Here is a 20,810-nt window from a genome sequence, read left to right as displayed (position 1 = left end):
CAAGGTGAAGGATAATCAGAGCCAATTCCTTACTCTAGAGATTGAGAGGAGCGTGGGGTTTGCCTGGAAACCATTGTAAAGAACGTCTGTACCTTCTGGGTCTTCAAAATTAGAATGTGTCGTAGGGCCTTATGCTACAGTATTTTCTTCCCATAGCCCGTGTTGGTATTTTTACTAAGTATATTTGAAGACAAAGAGAGGCCCATACTTGCTGCTGTCCTGGTAGGAATGGGTCACAGATCTTGAGCATTCCTTTGGCCCCCAAAACCTTCACCTTTGGCATAACACCAGTGGTTTTGGTTTGCTCTAATAGTGGCCCAGGGCTCCCAGGAGGAGTCAGTGTTTAAAATCCTGTTCATTTGGCATTTGGTGGAAAGATGGGTTTCAGTTTACTGCTAGTACTACCCCCAGATCAGTGCTCTGAGTGCACAAACCTGTGGGCCGTTTGTGTTGGCACAACCCCTCCCTAGAGTAACTGTGCATGCTAAGTCACTTCAGTTGTGTCTGACTCTTTGTGACCCCATGCACTTTGTTTAGGCACCAGGCTTGTCTGTCCATGGGATTCTCCAGGCAAGAAAAGTGGAGTGGGTTGCCATACTGTCCTCCGGGGGATCGTCCCAGCCCAGGGATCGAACCTGAATCTCTTATGTCTCCTGTATTGGCAAACAGGTTCTTTACCACTAGCACCCCCTGGGAAGCCCCAGTAGTGATTGTAGCATCCATTTATTGCCGCAGTTATTGGCCAGGGGATGGCCCGGGCCTGCTCCCAGCTCTCCAGCTGTTCTAGACCTCAGGAACGTGCACTCTGAACAGTGAGAAAAGGATGAAGATAGAGAAGGGCAGGAAATGCTGGGAGAAAGTCCATGGATATGATCCTGTCCTCAGGATCTTTGTGGGCTGTGGTCCATGGGCACCCAACCAGCCAGGGGAATAGGCACATTGGCCTTGGTGAACCCACAGAGCACAGTCCGGAGGGCCCTTTGTGGTCACACTCAGTGTAGTTACCTGCAGAGGGTGAGCCTGGAAACCAGGCTACATTCAGGGGGTTTCATTGGGTCTCTGAGACCCTCTGTTATCTGCAGAGCAGACCTTGCAGTTCTAGCCCTAGGGGTCAGGAGGCAGTAGGGGGTAGGGGTGGGGGATGGGGTGGGGTGGTTCAGTACCCTCTTTGCCTTCCACTTGCAAGTTCAGGGTTTGCTCTGCAGAGGGTGGTTCCCGAGTGTCCTGTATCCCCCAGTTCCCCTCCCCAGCAACGAGCAATCAACAGATCCCCTAAAACCAGGGCAGAGAGATGGGGCCTGTCCCAGGTGCTGAGTGGCGCTGATGGCAGCTTTGTTCTGTAACCCCCAGGTCCCGAAGATGGCATAGTGACGAAGTCACCTTCCGATGATCAGAGCATCTTTACCCAAGGGTGCCTGCCTGGGCCTGTGATGTGTTGAGCCGAAGGAACTTATCTACCACTTTCCTGAAAACGTCTTTCTCTCCTAATTCATGAGCCAGCAGGATGCGGTCGCCGCGCTTTCAGAACGCCTGCTCATAGCTGCGTACAAAGGCCAGACGGAGAATGTGGTTCAGCTCATCAACAAGGGTGCCAAGGTAGCAGTTACCAAGGTAACAAGAGAGTAAACACTTCAGCTATTCTCTGGGGAAAAGCCCATGTCTTAACCATGGTCCGTAAAACTGTTGTGTTTGGTTCACAGTCTTCAAAGAACTGGCTTTTTTTTTCCCCCAGTGATGGAGGTTTGGGGAGAGAGAGGAGGTCTGGGGAGAAAGATGAAGGATTAAAAATGCTTTCATTGCTGTCTTTCAAATGGAGTCACTTGTAAAATTAACATTTGACCCTCTTTAAAATCACAGCAGTCCATGGCTTTTTCTCACTTCTTTAGTCAAATAGACAAGAGATCTTTCTGGAGAAGTTGGGGCACAAAAACTGACTGGGTAGAGTGTTTACATGGGAATGACATTAAGCCTCTTGGGGAGGTTTGTGGGCAGCTCAGCCACTCCAACCTGCAGAGCTTTGTTGCTCCCGTCTGAACAATGATGGGCTTGGACCAGGTGACCCTCAACCTCTTTGGACTGATTTCACTCAGGTCAGTGAGATGTGTAGCAAGCTTTGGAGGGCACTCCTGATCCCTCACCAACAAATGACCCACAGGCCCAGGGCAGCTTTGTAGCAAAACTGAGGTCAGGCCAATTCTGCCTAGTAAGGTGACAGGTGCAAATCCATGGATGACATAATACTGATGGCAAAACTTAATATTGCTCCGACCACTGTATAGAACCCCTTAGAAGAGGTTCTCTTTGCACCCCCACTTTAGGGATGAGGAAACTGAGGCACAGAAAGATTGTAGTAACTTCAAGGCCCAGGAGCCGCCACCTGCTGTTTGGCAGAACTGCCACTTGGACCCCCTCATGGCTCTAAAGCTTCCCCCTTGCCCCTGCCCAGACCCAGAGAGAGCTCTGGAGAGAGGCGGAGTTTCATTTTTCAAACAGTAATGTCTGTTAACCTCTGACCCCCTGTGGCAAAGATTAGCCAGCTCACATTTTCAGTTATTCCTGTGCAGTCTCCGTATTTCACGCTTCTGACGTGTGCTTTTCCCAGCACCACCAGGCAGTTAACTCAGTTCTGATGGCGTCTCTCTGAAGAGAGCATCAGATCTCACGGGTTGAGGACTCACTCCCACAAAACACCCCACCCCTCACACCAGCCCCTTACACCGGCTGCAAGGCCAGGTTGTCTTCTGCGCACTGGCTAGAAATCAGAGGCTTCCATGACCCTCCTTGGGTTGAATTAATTTATTAAAGCAGCTCACAGAAATCAGGAAAAGATTACCAGATTATTATAAAGAGATACAACCCAGGAACAGCCAGATGAAAGAGATACAGAGGGCAAGGTGTGGGGAGAGGGCGCTGGGCTTCCTCCCCCTCTAGGCACACCATCCTTTCAGCACCTCTGTATGTCCACCAACCCAGGAGTTCCCTGAACTCTGTCCTTTGGGTTTTTATGGAGGCTTCATTACATAGATGTTGTTGACTAAATCATTGGCATTGGTGATTGACCACCGCCAGCCTCTTTTGCCTTCCTGGAGGTCAGTTCAGTCGCTCAGTCATGTCTGACTCTTTGCGACCCCATGGACTGCAGCACGCCAGGCTTCCCTGTCCATCACCAACTCCCAGAGCTCATTCAAATTCATGGCCATCGAGTCGGTGATGCCGTCCAACCATCTTATCCTCTGTCGTCCCCTTCTACTCCTGCCTTTAATCTTTCCCAGCATCAGGGTCTTTTCCAATGAGTCAGTTCTTTGCATCAGGTGGCCAAAGTATTGGAGTTTCAGCTTCAGCATCAGTCCTTCCAATTTCCTTTAGGATGGACTGGTTGGATCTCCTTGTAGTCAAAGGGACTCTCAAGAGTCTTCTCCAACACCACGGTTCAAAATCATCAGTTCTTCAGTGCTCGGTTTTCTTTACAGTCCAGCTCTCACATCCATACATGAATACTGGAAAAACCATGGCTTTGACTAGACGGACCTTTGTTGGCAAAGTAATGTCTCTCCTTTTTAATATGCTGTCTAGGTTGGTCATAGCATTTCTTCCAAGGAGCAAGCGTCTTTTAATTTCATGGCTATAGCCACGATCTGGAGTGATTTTGGAGCCCAAGAAAATAAAGTCTGTCACTGTTTCCATTGTTTCCTCATCTGTTTGCCATGAAGTGATGGGACCAGATACTATGATCTTAGTTTTCTGAATGCTAAGTTTTAAGCCAGCTTTTTCACTCTACTCTTTCGCTTTCATCAAGAGGCTCTTTAGTTCTTTGCTTTCTGCCATAAGGGTGGTATCATCTGCGTATCTGAGGTTATTGATATTTCTCCTGGAAATCTTGATTCCAGCTTGTGGTTCATTCAGCCCAGCATTTCTCATGATGTACTCTCATGATGTACTTATAAGTTGAATAAGCAGGGTGACAGTATACGGCCTTGACTTACTCCTTTTCCTATTTGAAACCAGTCTGTTGTTCATGTCCAGTTCTAACTGTTGCTTTTTGACCGGCATACAGATTTCTCAGGAGGCAGATAAGGTGGTCTGGTATTCCCATCTCTTGAAGAATTTTCTGCAGTTTGTTGTGATCCACACAGTCAAACTCTTTGGCGTAGTCAATAAAGCAGAAGTAGATGTTCTCTGAAAGTCTTTTGCTTTTTCAATGATCCAGTGGATGTTGGCAGTTTGATCTCTGAAGGTCAGGAAAGTGCAACTGAAAGTTCCAGCCTCCAATCACTGTTGGTTCCTCTGGCAACCCATCCTTAGGGCTTTCCATCACTCAGTGCTCAGTTGTGTCCAACTCTTGGCGACCCTGTGGACTGTAGTCACCAGGCTCCTCTGTCCCTAGGATTTTCCAGGCAAAATACTGGAGAGGGTTGCTATTTCCTACTCCAGAGGATCTTCCCAACTCAGGGATCAAAGCTGCGTCTCTGGCGTCTCCTGCATTGGCAGGCTGATTCTTCACCACTGCACCACCTGGGAAACCCAGGGCTTTTCATAAGTTATCGTGTTAACATAAATTCAGGTGTGGTTGAAAGGGATTTATTATGAATAGCACATTTGCTAATTGTGCAAGTTGCTTACCTTCTTCGAGCCTCAATTTTCTTATCTGTAAAATGGGTATAAAAATACCAACTTTTCAGAATTATTATAATAGTAACTTATTAAAGCTGTTAACATATTGTCTGCAATTTCTTTTTTAAAAATTAAAAACATTTCTTTGTTTATTTGGCTGTGCCAGGTCTTATTGTGGCATTTGGGATCTTTAGTTGTGGCATATGGGATCATGTTCCCTGACCAGGCATGGAACCCAGACTCCTAAACCGGGAGCTCAGAGGCTTAGCCACTGAACCACCAGGGAAGTCCCTGCAAGTTCTCTTTTTTAAACAGACTTCTTTTGCTCTTTAAAAAAACAGCTTTATTGAAGTATAACTTGCATGCCAAAAAAATTTACCCATTATAAGTGTGAAATTCAATAATTTTTAATGTATTTGCAGAGTTGTGTGACCATCACCATGTTCTAGGGTTTTTAAATTTTTATTTATTTTTGGCTATGCTGGGTCTTAACTGCTTTGCTTGGGCTTTTTCTAGCTGTGGTGAGTGCGGCCACTCTCTAGTTGTGGTGCTCTCCCTCCCAGGCCCACCTCCCAGGGTTTACTGCAGAATGGATGGGCAGAAAACAGCAGGTGGCAACATGGGAGGGCACAATATGGAGGGTAAGGAAGAAGGTGAGGGAGCAAGAGAAAAACAAACTAAAGACCCACTGCAAACTTCATAATATCATGTGTATCTAATTTATATAAAATGTTACATTTGCATAGAGGTTTATGCACAAAGGACTTAGAAAAGAGTTGCATTTATATTGACCAGTTACATCCATTGATAAATGAAAAAGACAGGTATCAGAGTAGCAAGTGATAGGTATAGTCTGATGCATTTTGGTTAAAACACAAATCCACTGCTCTCTGCAAACATGCTTGTGTTTGTGTGAGCATGGAGGAAAACTGTGGGGGAACAGAAGACACTGTTGATGCTGGTTCCCTGGCGGCAGGAGGATTCACTTCGCTTCTAAAGATGTTTCCATTGTATTATTCTGCTTATTAAAACAAGCATATATCACTTTAGTAACTTGTGAAACATGAAATCAAGTTTAGAAATACGTGTTGAGTGCCTGTGCCTGCACTGGACCAGTGCTGTTTATTTAGCACCTCATTGAAATCCTCACAGCTCAGACAGCCTGCGCTCTTATCTGTGTGATACTTACAAGGAAAGGGGGCTATTGAGCAGGAAGATACTCTAGCAATTCAGTTACTTCCCTGGTGGCTCAGATGTAAAGAATCTGCCTGCAGTGCAGGAGACCAGTGTTCAATCCCAGGTTGGGAAGATCCCCTGGAGGAGGGCATGGCAACCCATTCCAGTCTTCTTGCCTGGAGAATTTCAAGGACAGGGGAGCCTGGCGGTCTATAGTCCATGGGGTTGCAAAGGGTCAGACTCGACTGAGCAGAGAAACCAACCAACCTGGGCAGGAACCAGCCTGTCCGGCTCTGAGGCCCACACTTAGGACAGCACCTGAGCTGTTCCTTCAGCACCAGCCCAGGGACCCCTCCCCAGCTGCTTCTCCCCATCAGGACACACAGGAAAAGAGGCCATTGTGTGGGAGGGACTTTTGCCAATGGGACTTCTCTCTCCCCATCCCTAGTACCACACTTACACCATTGCCAGGGTTTTTAAGCAGCTTCAGAAATTCCTGGCCAAGGAAATGTAGTGCAGAGGGTGTGAGCATGGACCTAGGAGCCAGACTCGCCTGGGATCAAATGTGAGCTTGTTTACTAGCTCTGTAATCTCAATCCCTTTCTGATTCATATTGTCACCGGTAAAATGAGGATAAAGTAATACTGGCTACCTCATGTGGTTGTTTCAGCAGTAACTGAATCAATATACGCAAGGGACTTAGAAAGGCTCTTGGCATGTGGCACGAGTCGAATGTGGTCGTTGTTATGAGGCTGTCCTGATGATGCAACAGCCAGCATCTTGTGGTCTGAGAGTCAGGGTCTGAGCACCAGGCAGAGAGTCTTGAGCAGAGGACACAGGCTGGTCAATGTCCTCATTTGAAAAGTGAGGCTAAGCCCCACCTTGTGAGGTTGCTATGAGGATTAAATGAGATGACAGCTGTGGAGCGCATGTCCAGCATTGAATGAAGAGAGAACTCTGCTCCCATCTTGCCTGTCTGCCTGCAGTGATGACTTGCCAGGTCTCTATAATTGGTAAGAGCCAGTTCCTTAAAATAAACCTCCCCCCATCCAACCTGCTAAATTGATGAACATATTGGGGAATGCTATTCAACAACAGGAAGGACTGAGCTACCAGCAGAGGAAAGAGCATGAATGAATCTCAAAGCCATATGCATTTGAAGCCAGACACAAAAGGCCACGTGCAATGTGATTCCCTTTGAATAGCTTTCTTTTTGTTGTTTAGTCGCCAAGTCATATCCAGCTCTTTGTGTCCCCATGGACTGCAACATGCCAGGCTCCCCGTCCTTTACTATCTCACAGAGTTTGCTCAAACTCATGTCTATTGAGTCAGTGATGCTGTTTATCTAATTCTGTCTAACATGCTATCTAACCATTGACTTTACCATCTTTATATAACATGCTATTTAACCACTGACTTTTTCAGTTCAGTTTAGTCGCTGAGTTGTGTCCAACTCTTGTGACCCCATGGACTTGAGCACACCGGGCTTCCCTGTCCATCACCAACTCCCAGAGCTTGTTCAAACTCATGTCCATGGAGTCTGTGATGCCATCCAACTATCTCATCCTCTGTTGTCCCCTTCTCCTCTTGCCTTCAATTTTTCCCAGCATCAGGGTCTTTTCCAGTGAGTTGGCTCTTCACATCAGGTGGACAAAGTATTGGAGCTTCAGCTTCAGCATCAGTGCTTCCAATGAACATTCAGGGCTGATTTCCTTTAGGATTGACTGGTTTGATCTCCTTGCTGTCCAAGGGACTCTCAGGAGTATTCTCCAATACCACAGTTCAAAAGCATCAGTTCTTCAATGCTCACCTTTCTTTATGGTCCAACTCTCACATCCATACATGACTACTGGAAAAACCATAGCTTTGACTAGATGGACCTTTGTCAGTAAAGTAATGTCTCTACTTTTAAATATGCTGTCTAGGTTGGTCATAGCTTTTCTTCCAAGGAGTAAGCATCTTTTAATTTCATGGCTGCAGTCACCGTCTGCAGTGATTTTGGAGCCCAAGAAAATAAAAGTCTGTCACTGTTTCCATTGTTTTCCCATCTATTTGCCATGAAGTGATGGAACTAGATGCCATGATCTTCATTTTTTGAATGTTGAGTTTTAAGCCAGTTTTTTTCACTCTTCTCTTTCCTTTTTATTAAGAGGCTCTTTAGTTCCTCTTCACTTTCTCTCATAAGGGTGGTGTCATCTGCATATGTGAGGTTATTGCTATTTCTCCCTGAAGAATCAAAATTGTAGGAACAGAAAATAGATGAGTGATTGCTAGGGACGACTGGGAAAAAAGAAGCGAGTGGGAATTTTAGGAAGGAAATGAAATTCTCTATTTTGCTTACACTAGTGATTTTGTATGATTCTATACATTGATCCAAACACATCAAACTGAATACCTAAAAAGGATGAATTTTATTGAATGTTATTACAGCTTGATTTTTTAATAGCTGTTCTAAATGTAATCATTATTATGTAAGGAAATAAACTTAAAGGGGTTTAATATCATTTGTTTGAGAGGGGAAAATTTCCCCACACCCTCCCCCCTAAATTTTTTGGTTTAGTCTAATAATTAAATTGACACAAGACAGAGTAACAGGAGAAAAAAAAAACAATTCATACACATAGAAGTGTCATAGAAATGGGACACCCCTACCCACCTGCCCCAAAGTGACCAAAGCAGTTTATGTGTCATTTTTAGACAAAGAAACAATTACCTGTGAAAGTTTAACAAAACAAAGGGGCTTGTGCTTGGGGTAGCAGACTCATGAAGAAGCTTGCTTATACTAAAACTTCCTTAGCCTAGAATTCTCTAGCTCTGTTGGTAAAGATGCTTTTTGTCCTCCTGGTTTGTAGGGAGGATTCCTTCATGTAGATTTATTTCCTGCTTGCAGAGGGAAAGAACAGGGGTCAGCGGGTCTTTTAACAGTATTTTCCCCCACCAGCCGTTTCTCAAGAAGCTTTAATTCAAAATAATCAATGTGCATTGAGGCATACTTTGGGCAGCCTGTTCTGGGCCTCGACACATTCATAGGTGTGTGGCTCCTGTGGAGGTTTCACATCAGGGCTTGCATTAGTAGTGAACAACTATGCTCCAATAAATATAAACTTTAAACTTTTAAAAAGAGAGCTGCAAAGGGTTTGAGTTTAGCAACTTTCCCAAGCATGACACTTGATCATGTCTGCAGAAATTAAGATGTGCAGGGCTGGTAGATACTTTCCGGCAGCCTGTCCCAAGAAAAGGCTCGAGCTGATGGATGGTATACATTCACAGCCTCAAGAAACGCAGCCGGAACAGTGAAAACCAAGGATCTTTTTTGTTGTTTGTTCATTTGCTTTGGTTTTGAATCTGTGGGAGTGTGTCTAATATTGGCCTTAGTGGAATGAGGGCTTATTGGTCTGTGGTCCTTGCCTAAAAGCTGCCAGTCCCCAAGAGGCAGGCAATTGGAGAAGCAGATGCTTACAAGGCCCTTGGTTAGGTGAAAGTGTCCACTTGAGAGAATGTGTTGTCTGTCATAGGCTTCTTCCAAAAGACTCCATATACCTGTTTTAAAAGATAGAGAAAAAAAATTTTTTTTTGCACAGCATGTGGGGTCTTAGTTCCCTGACCAGGGATTGAACCCTGACCCCCTGCTGTAGAAGATCGAAGTCTTAGCTACTGAACTTCCAGGGAATTCCCTAAAAAATTAAATATTTTGAACAGGTAATACATCCATGTGGCTCTAAATCAGAAGGTATGAAATGTTGATAAGTCTTTCTTCTACACTGTCTCCCAGCCTCTCAGTGTCTCCTGTTCTGAAGGCAACCCGTGTTATCTTTCTTACATTTTTTCCCCTGAGATATTTCATGTGTATATGTGTAGATGGATGTATCTCTATGTGTATCTCCATGAATTGTTTCTAGACAAATGGTAGGATACTATATATGTCCTCCTTCCCTTTGCTTTTTCTTTTTTTTAATATTATTTTATTATTTGGCTGTGCTGGGTCTTAGTGGTGGCACGCAGTATCTTTGATCTTCATTGCAGCGTGCAGGTTCTTTTAGTTGTGGCATGCGGGATCTAGTTCCCTGACCAGGGATCAAACCTGAGCACTCTGCATTGGGAGCCCAGAGTCTTAGCCACTGGACCACCAGGGAAGTCTCTCCCTCTGCTTTCTTCAGTGAACTGTAATTGGCTTCACCTATCCCCTGTCCACAGGCATTTAAATTATGTTAATAATCTGTTCTTGGAAGTTACTTGCAGTGACTGACCTTGTCCTGAGGTCTTCTTGAGCAGCGTGGTTCTGTCTGTGGGACGGCTTTCTCTAAGTGGCACCACTGGGCAGGGCATGTGTGCCCTTTTCATTTTCACAGCCGGAGCAGAATTGTGCTGCATGGAGCTCGCGCTGGTGTCCACGCTGCCGGCACCTGCAAGCGCTACCCTTAAGTATGCTGTGACCCGGGCTCTATCAGCCCCTCCCTTCGCCCTCTCCTCCTGGCCCTTCTTCTGGATTTATCCTGCCTCTATCGCATCCTCGCCAGGAGCTCTCTGCAGTGGCTCTATTTGGCGTTTGAACCTCTCCCCTTTGGCTTGGGGTTTATAGAATTTTCTCTTTTCCACCAGCTCTGGGTTGTGTCTAATGACAACCTCCTCGGAGTCAGGGAGATAAGCAAGGGGTGGCTGATGGAAGACCAGTGGTTGGAGTCTCCACAGTCTCCTCCCCTTTCTCACCCTCTGCTCACAGCTGGCATCCAGGGTTCCCTCCCCAGGCGGCCTGAGACTCTGCATCTCACACCCCGGAGCCAGTGTGTTCTCACCTCCCTAGTGAGGGCGGAGCCTGCGCAGGGCTGGTGTAGCCCAGTCCTTCTCTTGGATCCACACACTCTATGGAGGCCCTGCGGGTGTACACTTACATGTCAGGTCAAACAGAGAATGTGCTTTTTGTTCTACAATAGCTAGAAGCATCGCCCTGTGGAGGAACATCTCAACTGGGAAAACTCAGGCCTTTGTAGTTTATTGTTAGAAATCAAGGAAATTTGACATGTGTATGTGGTGGTAATTCTGAGCAACTGTTATAAAATGAACACATGTTCAGATTTTATTTAACTAATCCATTTGTGAGAGAACCAGTAAGATGTTGCAACTGGTTCAAAAGAGAATGCAAAGAATTACAGATATGTAGGTCTCAGGAAAGCGGAAATAAATTTGCTTATTAGATCTAAAATTGGCTGGGATACACTGAATCTGCTAGACATGACTTATTGGCATCTCCCTCAAGATTCTAAGACTTACAAAGTTGTGAAATAGCTCAAAGATAAGGAAGATAACCAGGAGATGACCTGGGATAGTGCTGTGCCTGAGACAGGACTTCTAGTCATCTCTCTCTTTTTTATTCATTTTATATTTTAATTTTAAAATATTTTCATTTCAAAAGTTATAGCAAAATATACATAACACAATATTTACTACTTTAACTATGTGTAAGTGTTCCATTCAGTGGAATTAAGTGTGTTCACATTTTTGTGCAGCCATCAGCCCCGTCCGTCTCCAAAATTTGTCTTCCCAGATGGAAGCTTGGTTAAACACTTGATTAAACACCCGTTAAACACTTCCTCCCCATTACCCCTTGCCCTGGTCACTTGCAACCACAGCTCCACACTCTGTCTCTGTGATTTTGTCAACTGTTTAAGAATCTCCCAATTTTTCCTTGCGAAGAGTAGAGGCAGTGAATCACTTTCACCATCTCTGTGAAGAGTAATTAGTAGCCTCCTTGAACCTTGGTTTCTTGTCTGTAGCATCAGCCTAACCCCTGCCTCGGGGATTTGTTGCGCAGATCCATCAAGGTAATCCATGCAGAGTGCTTGTACAGTGTAACAGGGATGTCAGACAAGCTCAGGGGATGGTAGTTATTTTTATCATAATTACTGTTTCTTCACTGGGGTCCCCAGAGGCACAGGAGTTCTCATAGGTAGGTCAACAGTTCCCAGTATTGACCACATGTGTGATCACCTGGAGACCTTTAAAAAAATACTGATGCCTGGTTTCTGATTGAATTGGAATGGGGCGTGGCTGGGTTTGTTTCAGAGCCCCAGGTTAACGAGTCGCTCACTGCTCTAGGCCTTCCTCCCCAGGCTCAGGAGGGGAGCCCCTCATGAGCGGTGGGGCAACACTCTGTCCTGAGCTGTGGGCGAGTCAGTGGTAGACGCCTGGGATCCACCACGCTCTTTGTGGAACCCCACAAAATAGTGATATTCTCAATGCCGTAATACCTGCCAGAGGTACAGTGTGTAGGGAGGCGAGTGCATGCTGTGAATGGTATGGCTTGCCTGGGAGACACGCCTGGCAAGTTACTGGGTCAGCACCAGGAAAGTCTGCCTAAGTGTTAACTTCTGATGGTGCAGGTGTTAATTAGGCAGGCAGCCTGGGGACTCGTGTTTCTAGCAAAGGTACGAGGTGTCCCCCAGAGATGCTCTTTGGAGGAAGGAGAGGACAAGGCAAGAGTGGGTATCGTGGGTCACACTGAAGTCCCTGCCTGGGCCTGAGAGGAGACGAGCTGTAATTGAGAGGAGTAAGCCTCGAAACTCAGGGATAGATCTGCAGCACTGACTCGGGTGTCTCAGGAGAGGCAGCTTTGGAAGGGAGCTCAGGGTGGGCCCCCATCTCTTGGCTGCTCTCTCAGCCTCTGGGGAAGTTTTGGGAGGGGTGCTGTTCTGCTGCCTTATTGCTGTGTCTGCAGTGTGTTCAGCGCTGGTAAAGGTTGGGCCACTTTCCCAGCTCTGGACCAGCTTGGTGGGTGCGGCGGCCCAGAGACCCACTCCACACCCGCGTGTTCACAGAGCTGGTCATCTGCATCCCCCAGCCCTGGGTCTGTCTGCACTGAAAATGGAAGCCTCAAGCTGCACAGCAGACTGTTCTACAGCCGAGGTTAATGTGCTGGTAATACTCCTAAAGCCCTGTCTTTGATAGATCCTCATCACCTAGAAGAGAGATTGCAGTGTCATGGCACAGTCGGGGGTCAGCATTTGTAAATCCTCCCTGTATCTTTCCTGGACAAAATGGGTTGGAGGATCACTGGTTTTCAGACCAGGAATCAGCCTATTGTATGACTTCTGAAGTGTCATCACCTAATCCGTGCTCTGGGATTGTTGGAAAATGAGGAAGCCGGAGAGCAAAGGGGCTTCCGAAGCTGCTGAGCTGCCCACTTGGGCCTCTGCTCAGATGCCAGTGCAGACGGTTTGTTGGTGGATCCTCTATTAGAGTTCTTCTTTCTCTTTTCTTACTCTTTAAGCTGTAATGACTTCAGTTTCAGAAAATAGATGAAGCCAGTAACTTGTCTAGAGACTGAAAATTCCTGCTCAGCAGGCCTCTTGGTTTGTTTCCAATGAAAGTTGGCTGTTGCATGTTTAAGTTGTTATAAACCAAGGAAATAAACCAAGATGGGTGAGGAGGAGGCAACTGTGCCTGGTCTTCTTTCAGCTGGTGTTTCCATCAAATAGAGCAATGTATAAAGAATTATGCACCATGAACAAGTGAAATTTATTCCAAATACGCAAGGCTGATTCTACATCAGTCAATGTAATCCTACCATGTCAATAGGTGTCTTAGTCAGCTGTAACATGATATGATAGACTGAGTGACTTAAACACCAAAAGTTTATTTTTCACACTTTTCACAACGTTTAAAAGGAATGGAATTTTGATACATGTTACGACATGAATGAACCTTGAAAACGTTTGCTAAGTGAAATAAGCGAAGTGAAAGGCAAAGGAGAAAAGGAAAGATATACCCATCTAAATGCAGAGTTGCAGAGAATAGCAAGGAGACATAAGAAAGCCTTTTAAAGTGAACAATGCAAAGAAATAGAGGAAAATAATAGAATAGGAAAGCCTAGAGATTTCCTCAAGAAAATTAGAGATACCAAGGGAGCATTTCATGAAAAGATGGGCACAATAAAGGACAGAAACAGTATGGACCTAACAGAAGCAGAAGATATTAAGAAGAGGTGGCAAGAATACACAGAAGTACTAGACAAAAAAGACCTTAATGACCTGGATAACCACGATGGTGTGATCACTTACCTAGAGCCTGAAATCCTTGAGTGTGAAGTCAAATGGGCCTTAGGAAGCATCACTATAAACAAAGCTAGTGGAGGTGATGGAATTCCAGTTGAGCTGTTTCAAATCCTAAACGATGATGTTGTTAAAGTGCTGCACTCAATATGCCAACAAATTTGGAAAACAGTTTTGGCCACAGGACTAGAAAAGGTCAGTTTTCATTTGAATCCCAAAGAAGGGCAGTGCCAAAGAATGTTCAAACTGCCACACAACTGCACTCATTTCACATGCTCGCAGGGCTTCCCTTGTAGCTCAGCTGGTGAAGAATCCACCTGTGATGCAGGAGATCCCAGTTCGATTCCTGGATCGGGAAGATCCCGTGGGGAAGGGATAGGCCACCCACTCCAGTATTCTTGGACTTCTATGGTGGCTCAGCTGGTAAAGAATCTGCCTGCAATGCAGGAGACCTGGGTTCAATCTCTCGGTTGGGAAGGTCCCCTAGAGGAGGGCATGGCAACCCACTCCAGGATTCTTGCCTGGAGAATCCCCATAGACAGAGGAGCCTGGCAGGCTACAGGTCATGGGGTCACAAAGAGTCAGACATTACTTAGCAACTAAGTACAGCACAGCACATGCTAGCAAAAGTAATGCTCAAAATCCCACAAGCTAGTCTTCAACAGTACATGAACCGAGAACTTCCAGATGTACAATCTGAATTTAGAAAAGGCAGAGAAAACAGAAACCAAATGGCCAACATCCATTGGATCATAAAAAATCTAGAGAATTCCACAAAAAAAATCTGTTTCTGCTTCACTGACTATGCTAAAGCCTTTGGCTTTGAGGATTTCAACAAACTGTGGAAAATTCTTCAAGAGATGGGAATACCAGACCACCTTATCTGCCTCCTGAGAAAACTATATGCAGGTCAAAAAGCAACAGTTAGAACTGGACATGGAACAACAGACTGGTTCAAAATTGGGGAAAGGAGTATGTCAAGGCTATAAATTGTCACCTGGCTTATTTAACCTATATGCAGAGTACTTCATAGGAAATGCTGGTCTGGATAAAGCACAAGGTGGAATCAAGATTGCTGGGAGAAATATCAATAACCTTAGATATGCAGATGACACCACCCTCATGGCAGAAAGTGAAGAGGAACTAAAGAGCCTCTTGATGATGGTGAGGGTGAAAAAGCTGGCTTAAAACTCAACATTCAAAATAACTAAGATCATGGCATCCAGTCCCATCACTTCATGGCAAATAGATGGGGAAACAATGGAAACAGTGACAGACTTTATTTTCATGGGCTCCAAAATCACTGTGGATGGTGACTGAAGCCATGAAATTAAAAGACACTTGCTCTTTGGAAGAAAAGCAATGAGAAATCTAGACAGTATACTAAAAAGCAGAGACATTACTTTGCTGATAAAGGTCCATCTAGTCAACACTATTGTTTTTCCAGTAGTCATGTGCAGATGTGATAGGTGAATAAAAAGGCTGAACGCTGAAGAATTGATGCCTTATAACTGTGGTGTTGGAGAAGACTCTTGAGAATCCCTTGGATAGCAAGGAGATCAAACCAGTCAATCCTAAGGGACATCAACCCTGAATATTTACTGGAAGAACTGATGCTGAAGCTCCAATACTTTAGCCACCTGATGCAAAGAGCTGACTCATTGGAAAAGACCCTGATGCTGGGAAAGGTTGAAGGCAGGAGGAGAAGGGGACAACAGAAGATGATATGGTTGAATGGCATCATCAACTCAATGGATGTAACTTGGAGCAAACTTTGGGAGATGGTGAAGGGCAGGGAAGCCTGGCGTGATGCAGTCCAAAGGGGTTGCAAAGAGGCAGACACAATTGATTGACTGAAGAACAACAAAATGAAATAAGAGAGACACAAAAGGACAAATATTGTATAACTCCACTTGTATAAGGCACCTTGAATAGTTGATTTAGTAGAGTTGAGAAGTAGAGTAGGGAGGGAATTCCCTGTTGTCCAGTTGTTAGGACTCAGTGCTTTCACTGCCGAGGGCCCTAGTTTTGGGGGAACTAAAATCCCACAAGTTGGCTGTTTGGCCAAAAAAAAAAGAAAAGTAGGATAGAGGTTAGCAGGCTTTGGGAGAGGGGAGTTATTGTTTAATGCATACAGAGTTTCTGTTTGGGATAATTAAAAGTTATGGAATTGAATAATGGTGATGGTTGTACAGCATTGTAAGTATACGTAATGCCGCTGAGTTAAAAACTAAAAAACTGGTTTAAATGGTAAATTTTATTATGTATATTTTACCATAATAATTTTTAGAAAATTCACTCAAGAAGCAGCAGAAAACATAAATAGTTGAATTATCATAGAAAAGATTAAAAATGTGATTAAACCTTTGACAAGTGCTAGGGTCAAATGGTTTCACAGCCTTGTTCTACATTTTAACAACAGCAATAACAAAAACAGTTCCAATGTTATTTAAAGTATTGTAAAGCATAGCTCAAAATGGAAAGCTGGATTTTATGTTATGAAACCAGTGCAACCTTAACACCAAAACCAAGTAAAGATAAATGAGAGTGAGAGAAATAATATAAGAACAATTGAGCAATCTCAAGTATGAATTAGAAGCAACAATTCTTAATAGTCCTACTTAATAGAATATAACACATATCAGAATAGCACTGTGTGACCAAGTGACGTTTGATCCAGGAATGCCAGGATGGTTCCTTAAATCATTACACCAACAGATTAAAAGGAAAACAAACAAACATATGGTTATATTAACAATTGCTGAAAAGGCAATGATTCCAATAAAAACCAGGAAATAAGAGAGAACGTTCTCGTCTCCCAGCTGTGGTTCTTCAGGCACTGGACTGCCATGCCTTCCTCTGTCAGTGTGTCAGCCCATTGAAAATGTAGTCTAAGTAGCTGCCAGTGAGGAGCATGGAGGCCATTAACTGATACCTTCTAACTTAGGAAACCGATGTACTATAGGAATCAATGGGATTCTTAACAGCCAATTGAGTCGCTTGAATTATTTTGGTCCTTCTTCTGGTGGACCTTTCTAGAAACAAACCCAAGCCTGGCAGTTTGTGCATCACCTCAAAAAGAATAATCTTATTAATTAAGCCATTTTATTTGAATAATTGATTCCTGATCATACGTTTTTAATCATCTCTCCCAATTACTTATGATTATTAGTCCCTCCCCAAAGTAAGACTTAGAGAAGCATTATGAAGCTTTTTGGCATAGGAACCTGACGGTTTTAAAAGGGAAGACTGTAGTGACTTCCTGGTGGTCCAGTGGCTAGGACTCCACATTCCCAGTGCAGGGTACTCTGGTTCCATCCTGCATGCCGCAAGTAAAAATTCCGTGTGCTGCAACTGAGACCCAGTGCAACCAGATAAATAATTATTTTTAAAACTAATGAAAAAATAAAAGGAAGGCCTGTTCTTTCAGAGGACAGTATCCCTGCCCATGTGCGATTGGACTGTTGATCCCTAGGGCAGGAGTCTTACCTCTGTCCCCCCTGCTATATTTTGTCTTATTAAAATTAGCCTGCCTTTTCAATCTGACATTATGTTGGATCCTGATTTTTGTCATCCAAGGACTTTATTCCCTTGCTGCATCTTGTCACCTATAGTCTGATTAAAATGTGATGTGTCACTCATCCAAGGAGACAGGTAGATGAAACACATTTCCAAAATGGAAAGAAAGTTCTGAAGGCTTTTTAAACTGTATGTTTTTTAACGAACAGATTTATTCTCACTTTTTTTTGTTCATGGCATTTTTTTTTTTTTTTTGGTCTATTTTCTCTCTGAATGTCTTTATAACTTTGTTTTTATTGAATCATAAGCCTGAGAAGGACTTTGAAGTTTTGGATCCAAATCTACATCACTCCAAACAGTTGGAGCTCTGGAAATACTGTTTATGATAAGGGGACCCTGGGGCCACCTAAGAAAGTTGGTGGGGAATCTTCTATAATTTAAAACCTAAGTGAGACAAGCAACTTATGCAGCTCAATTCCAGAAAAATAAACGACCCAATCAAAAAATGGGCCAAAGAACTAAATAGACATTTCTCCAAAGAAGACATACGGATGGCTAACAAACACATGAAAAGATGCTCAACATCACTCATTATCAGAGAAATGCAAATCAAAACCACAATGAGGTACCACTTCACACCAGTCAGAATGGCTGCGATCCAAAAATCTGCAAGCAATAAATGCTGGAGAGGGTGTGGAGAAAAGGGAACCCTCCTACACTGTTGGTGGGAATGCAAACTAGTACAGCCACTATGGAGAACAGTGTGGAGATTCCTTAAAAAATTGCAAATAGAACTACCTTATGACCCAGCAATCCCACTGCTGGGCATACACACTGAGGAAACCAGAATTGAAAGAGACACATGTACCCCAATGTTCATCGCAGCATTGTTTATAATAGCCAGGACATGGAAACAACCTAGATGTCCATCAGCAGATGAATGGATAAGAAAGCTTTGGTACATGTACACAATGGAGTATTACTCAGCCGTTAAAAAGAATTCATTTGAATCAGTTCTGATGAGATGGATGAAACTGGAGCCGATTATACAGAATGAAGTAAGCCAGAAAGAAAAACACCAATACAGTATACTAACACATATATATGGAATTTAGAAAGATGGCAATGACGACCCTGTATGAAAGACAGGAAAAAAGACACAGCTGTGTATAACGGACTTTTGGACTCAGAGGGAGAGGGAGAGGGTGGGATGATTTGGGAGAATGGCATTCTAACATGTATACTATCATGTAAGAATTGAATCGCCAGTCTATGTCTGACGCAGGATACAGCATGCTTGGGGCTGGTGCATGGGGATGACCCACAGAGATGTTATGGGGAGGGAGGTGGGAGGGGGTTTCATGTTTGGGAACACATGTAAGAATTAAAGATTTTAAAATTAAATAAAAAATTAATTAAAAATAAATAAATAAATAAAAATAAAACCTAAGTGAGGGACTTCCCTGGTAGTCCAGTGGTTAAGGCTGTGTGGTTCCAATGACGGGGCCCAGGTTCAATCCCTGGTCAGAGAACTAATATCCCACATGCTCTGCAGTGCAACCAGGGGTAGGGGGAGGACAGAAAAAACCCAAACAGTTAAAAAACAATCCAATAAATAAAAAAATAACCTAAATGGCTAGGCCAGATGGCCAGGATTCTAGCTATTATTTGTTCTGCCACAAGTAACATTTTAGCTCTTGAAAATCACTGACCATCTACAAGCCTTACTACCTTTATCCAAATTAAACTCTCAGAGACTCTTTTCAATCTGAATATTATATTGTTTCTAAAATATGTGCCACTCTTACTTCACTAACATTACCACTTTCTTGCTCCCCATCTCTCTCTTTCCTATTTTCTATTCCTTCCTTAAAGCTTCAGGTAATACAGACTTTACTTGCCTCAAAAAAGGCTGCATGACTCTGACCTATTATATTTCTCAGGCTCTAAAGAAAGGAAGTGTTGTCAATTTGACATTGTTACACTGATTTAGGTTATACCTAGATGCTTCTTGTCAAACTGTCTCCCCCCATGTGGGTCACATCTCTGCAATGGCCCTCCTTGTAACAATCCCCCATTAAGAAGGTTCAGCTGTTTTATTTCTTCGAGCTCATGAGCCTCAATTACTTTAGCTTCTCTTTGCCCCATGGGTCTGTTGTGATCTTGAGCAAAAGTGTATCATTCAACAAAGACAAAGTGTTCTGAGAATGGCTAAGCTCCTTCTCACTTCTCGGGTCCACTCTCTTAGACCAGGTGGCCGCCTTGAGGAGTCGGGGCTCAGCATCCATGGGGCAGGCATCCACAGAGCAGGTGTTCATGGGACAAGTGTTGTCTGTGTGAAAGGCCGGCCCTTTAGTAAGGAGGATCAACTATACCTAAGCAGGAGAGAGGAGCTGTGAACCAACCTCCAGGTCCTGGCTGGAGTAATGAGTGGCCAGGGTGTGACCCAGCACTCCCGGGCACCATGGAGTCTGTATGAAGAGAGTCTTTTCCCCCCCTGCAATTTAATTTTATTTATTTTTTAAACTGTAATATAATTGCTTTACAATGTTGTATTAGTTAAAGCTTTCAGTAGCTGCCAGTGCAGGAGACATAAGAGATGCGGGTTTGATCCCTGGGTGTGGAAGGTCCCCTGAAGAGTGCATGGCAATCCACTCCATTATTCTTGCCTGGAGAATTCCATGGACAGAGGACCCATGGGGTTGAAAAAAGTCAGACATGACTGAAGCTACTTAGCGTGCATGTTGTGTTAGTTTCTGCTGTACATTGAAGTGAACCAGCCACATGTATATATACATCCCCTCCCTCTTGGACCTCCCTCCCACGCCACCCCCCGCCTCGAGGTCATCACGAAACACCAAGCTGAGCTCCCTGTGCTCTCTAGCAGCTCCCCACTAGCTGTGTAAAATAGCTCTCCCATGTCTAGCTGGGAGTTAGAGCTTCCAAATGAGTAGCAGAGACTTTTTGTTCAGAGCGCTTTTTATACCTGTGAGTATAATTTATGGGTCACCTGCTGGATCGCGAGTCACTCTGATGTTCCTGTGCAGCAATTCTGCTAGAAATCGGGACCCACGGGGCTCAATCTGCCAGAACAAAGCAGCACCCGGACCTGAGTTGTTGACAGTGAGGCCACTTTTTCTGTGGTTGTTGCCTGGCAACGTCTACTAGGCTCTTTGCTGTTCACTTCCCTGAACGCTAGTGGCTCCAAGCCTCTGCCCTTCGCTGGTTGGATGAGGGAGATGTGCTGCCTTGCAGGGTCCTGCAGCCCCTTCCCCACTGGTCTCAGGTGGCCGGTCCTGACCCCAGGGCAGGTTGGAGAACCTGCACAGCTAAAGCCTTCACAGAGAGATTTATAACCTCCAAGTGCACGTTTGTCACAGGGAACTTCAAAAACATCCACGCCGAGACCCCACCCTAGTTTGATGGAGTCTGGAGGTAAAATTTGAGATTTTAAAAATA

The 20,810-nt window shown here is 44.4% G+C and overlaps 1 protein-coding gene across 4 annotated transcripts in view; it reads left to right on the top strand.

The window, feature by feature from the left end:
* The first annotated feature begins 1,491 nt into the window (after window positions 1–1,491).
* Window positions 1,492–20,810, top strand: part of ANKRD6 (ankyrin repeat domain 6) — a 58,385-nt gene continuing 39,066 nt past the window's right edge. For all 4 annotated transcript variants that reach the window (XM_068985222.1, XM_068985221.1, XM_068985220.1 and 1 more), the window contains exon 1: window positions 1,492–1,611. In XM_068985222.1, coding sequence (XP_068841323.1) covers window positions 1,492–1,611 — 120 coding nt within the window. The remainder of the gene's footprint in view (window positions 1,612–20,810) is intronic.

This window comes from Capricornis sumatraensis, chromosome 13 (genome assembly GCF_032405125.1).
Source record: "Capricornis sumatraensis isolate serow.1 chromosome 13, serow.2, whole genome shotgun sequence".
In the NCBI taxonomy this organism is placed as follows: Eukaryota; Metazoa; Chordata; class Mammalia; order Artiodactyla; family Bovidae; genus Capricornis; species Capricornis sumatraensis.
This window is presented reverse-complemented; position numbering and strand designations above follow the sequence as displayed.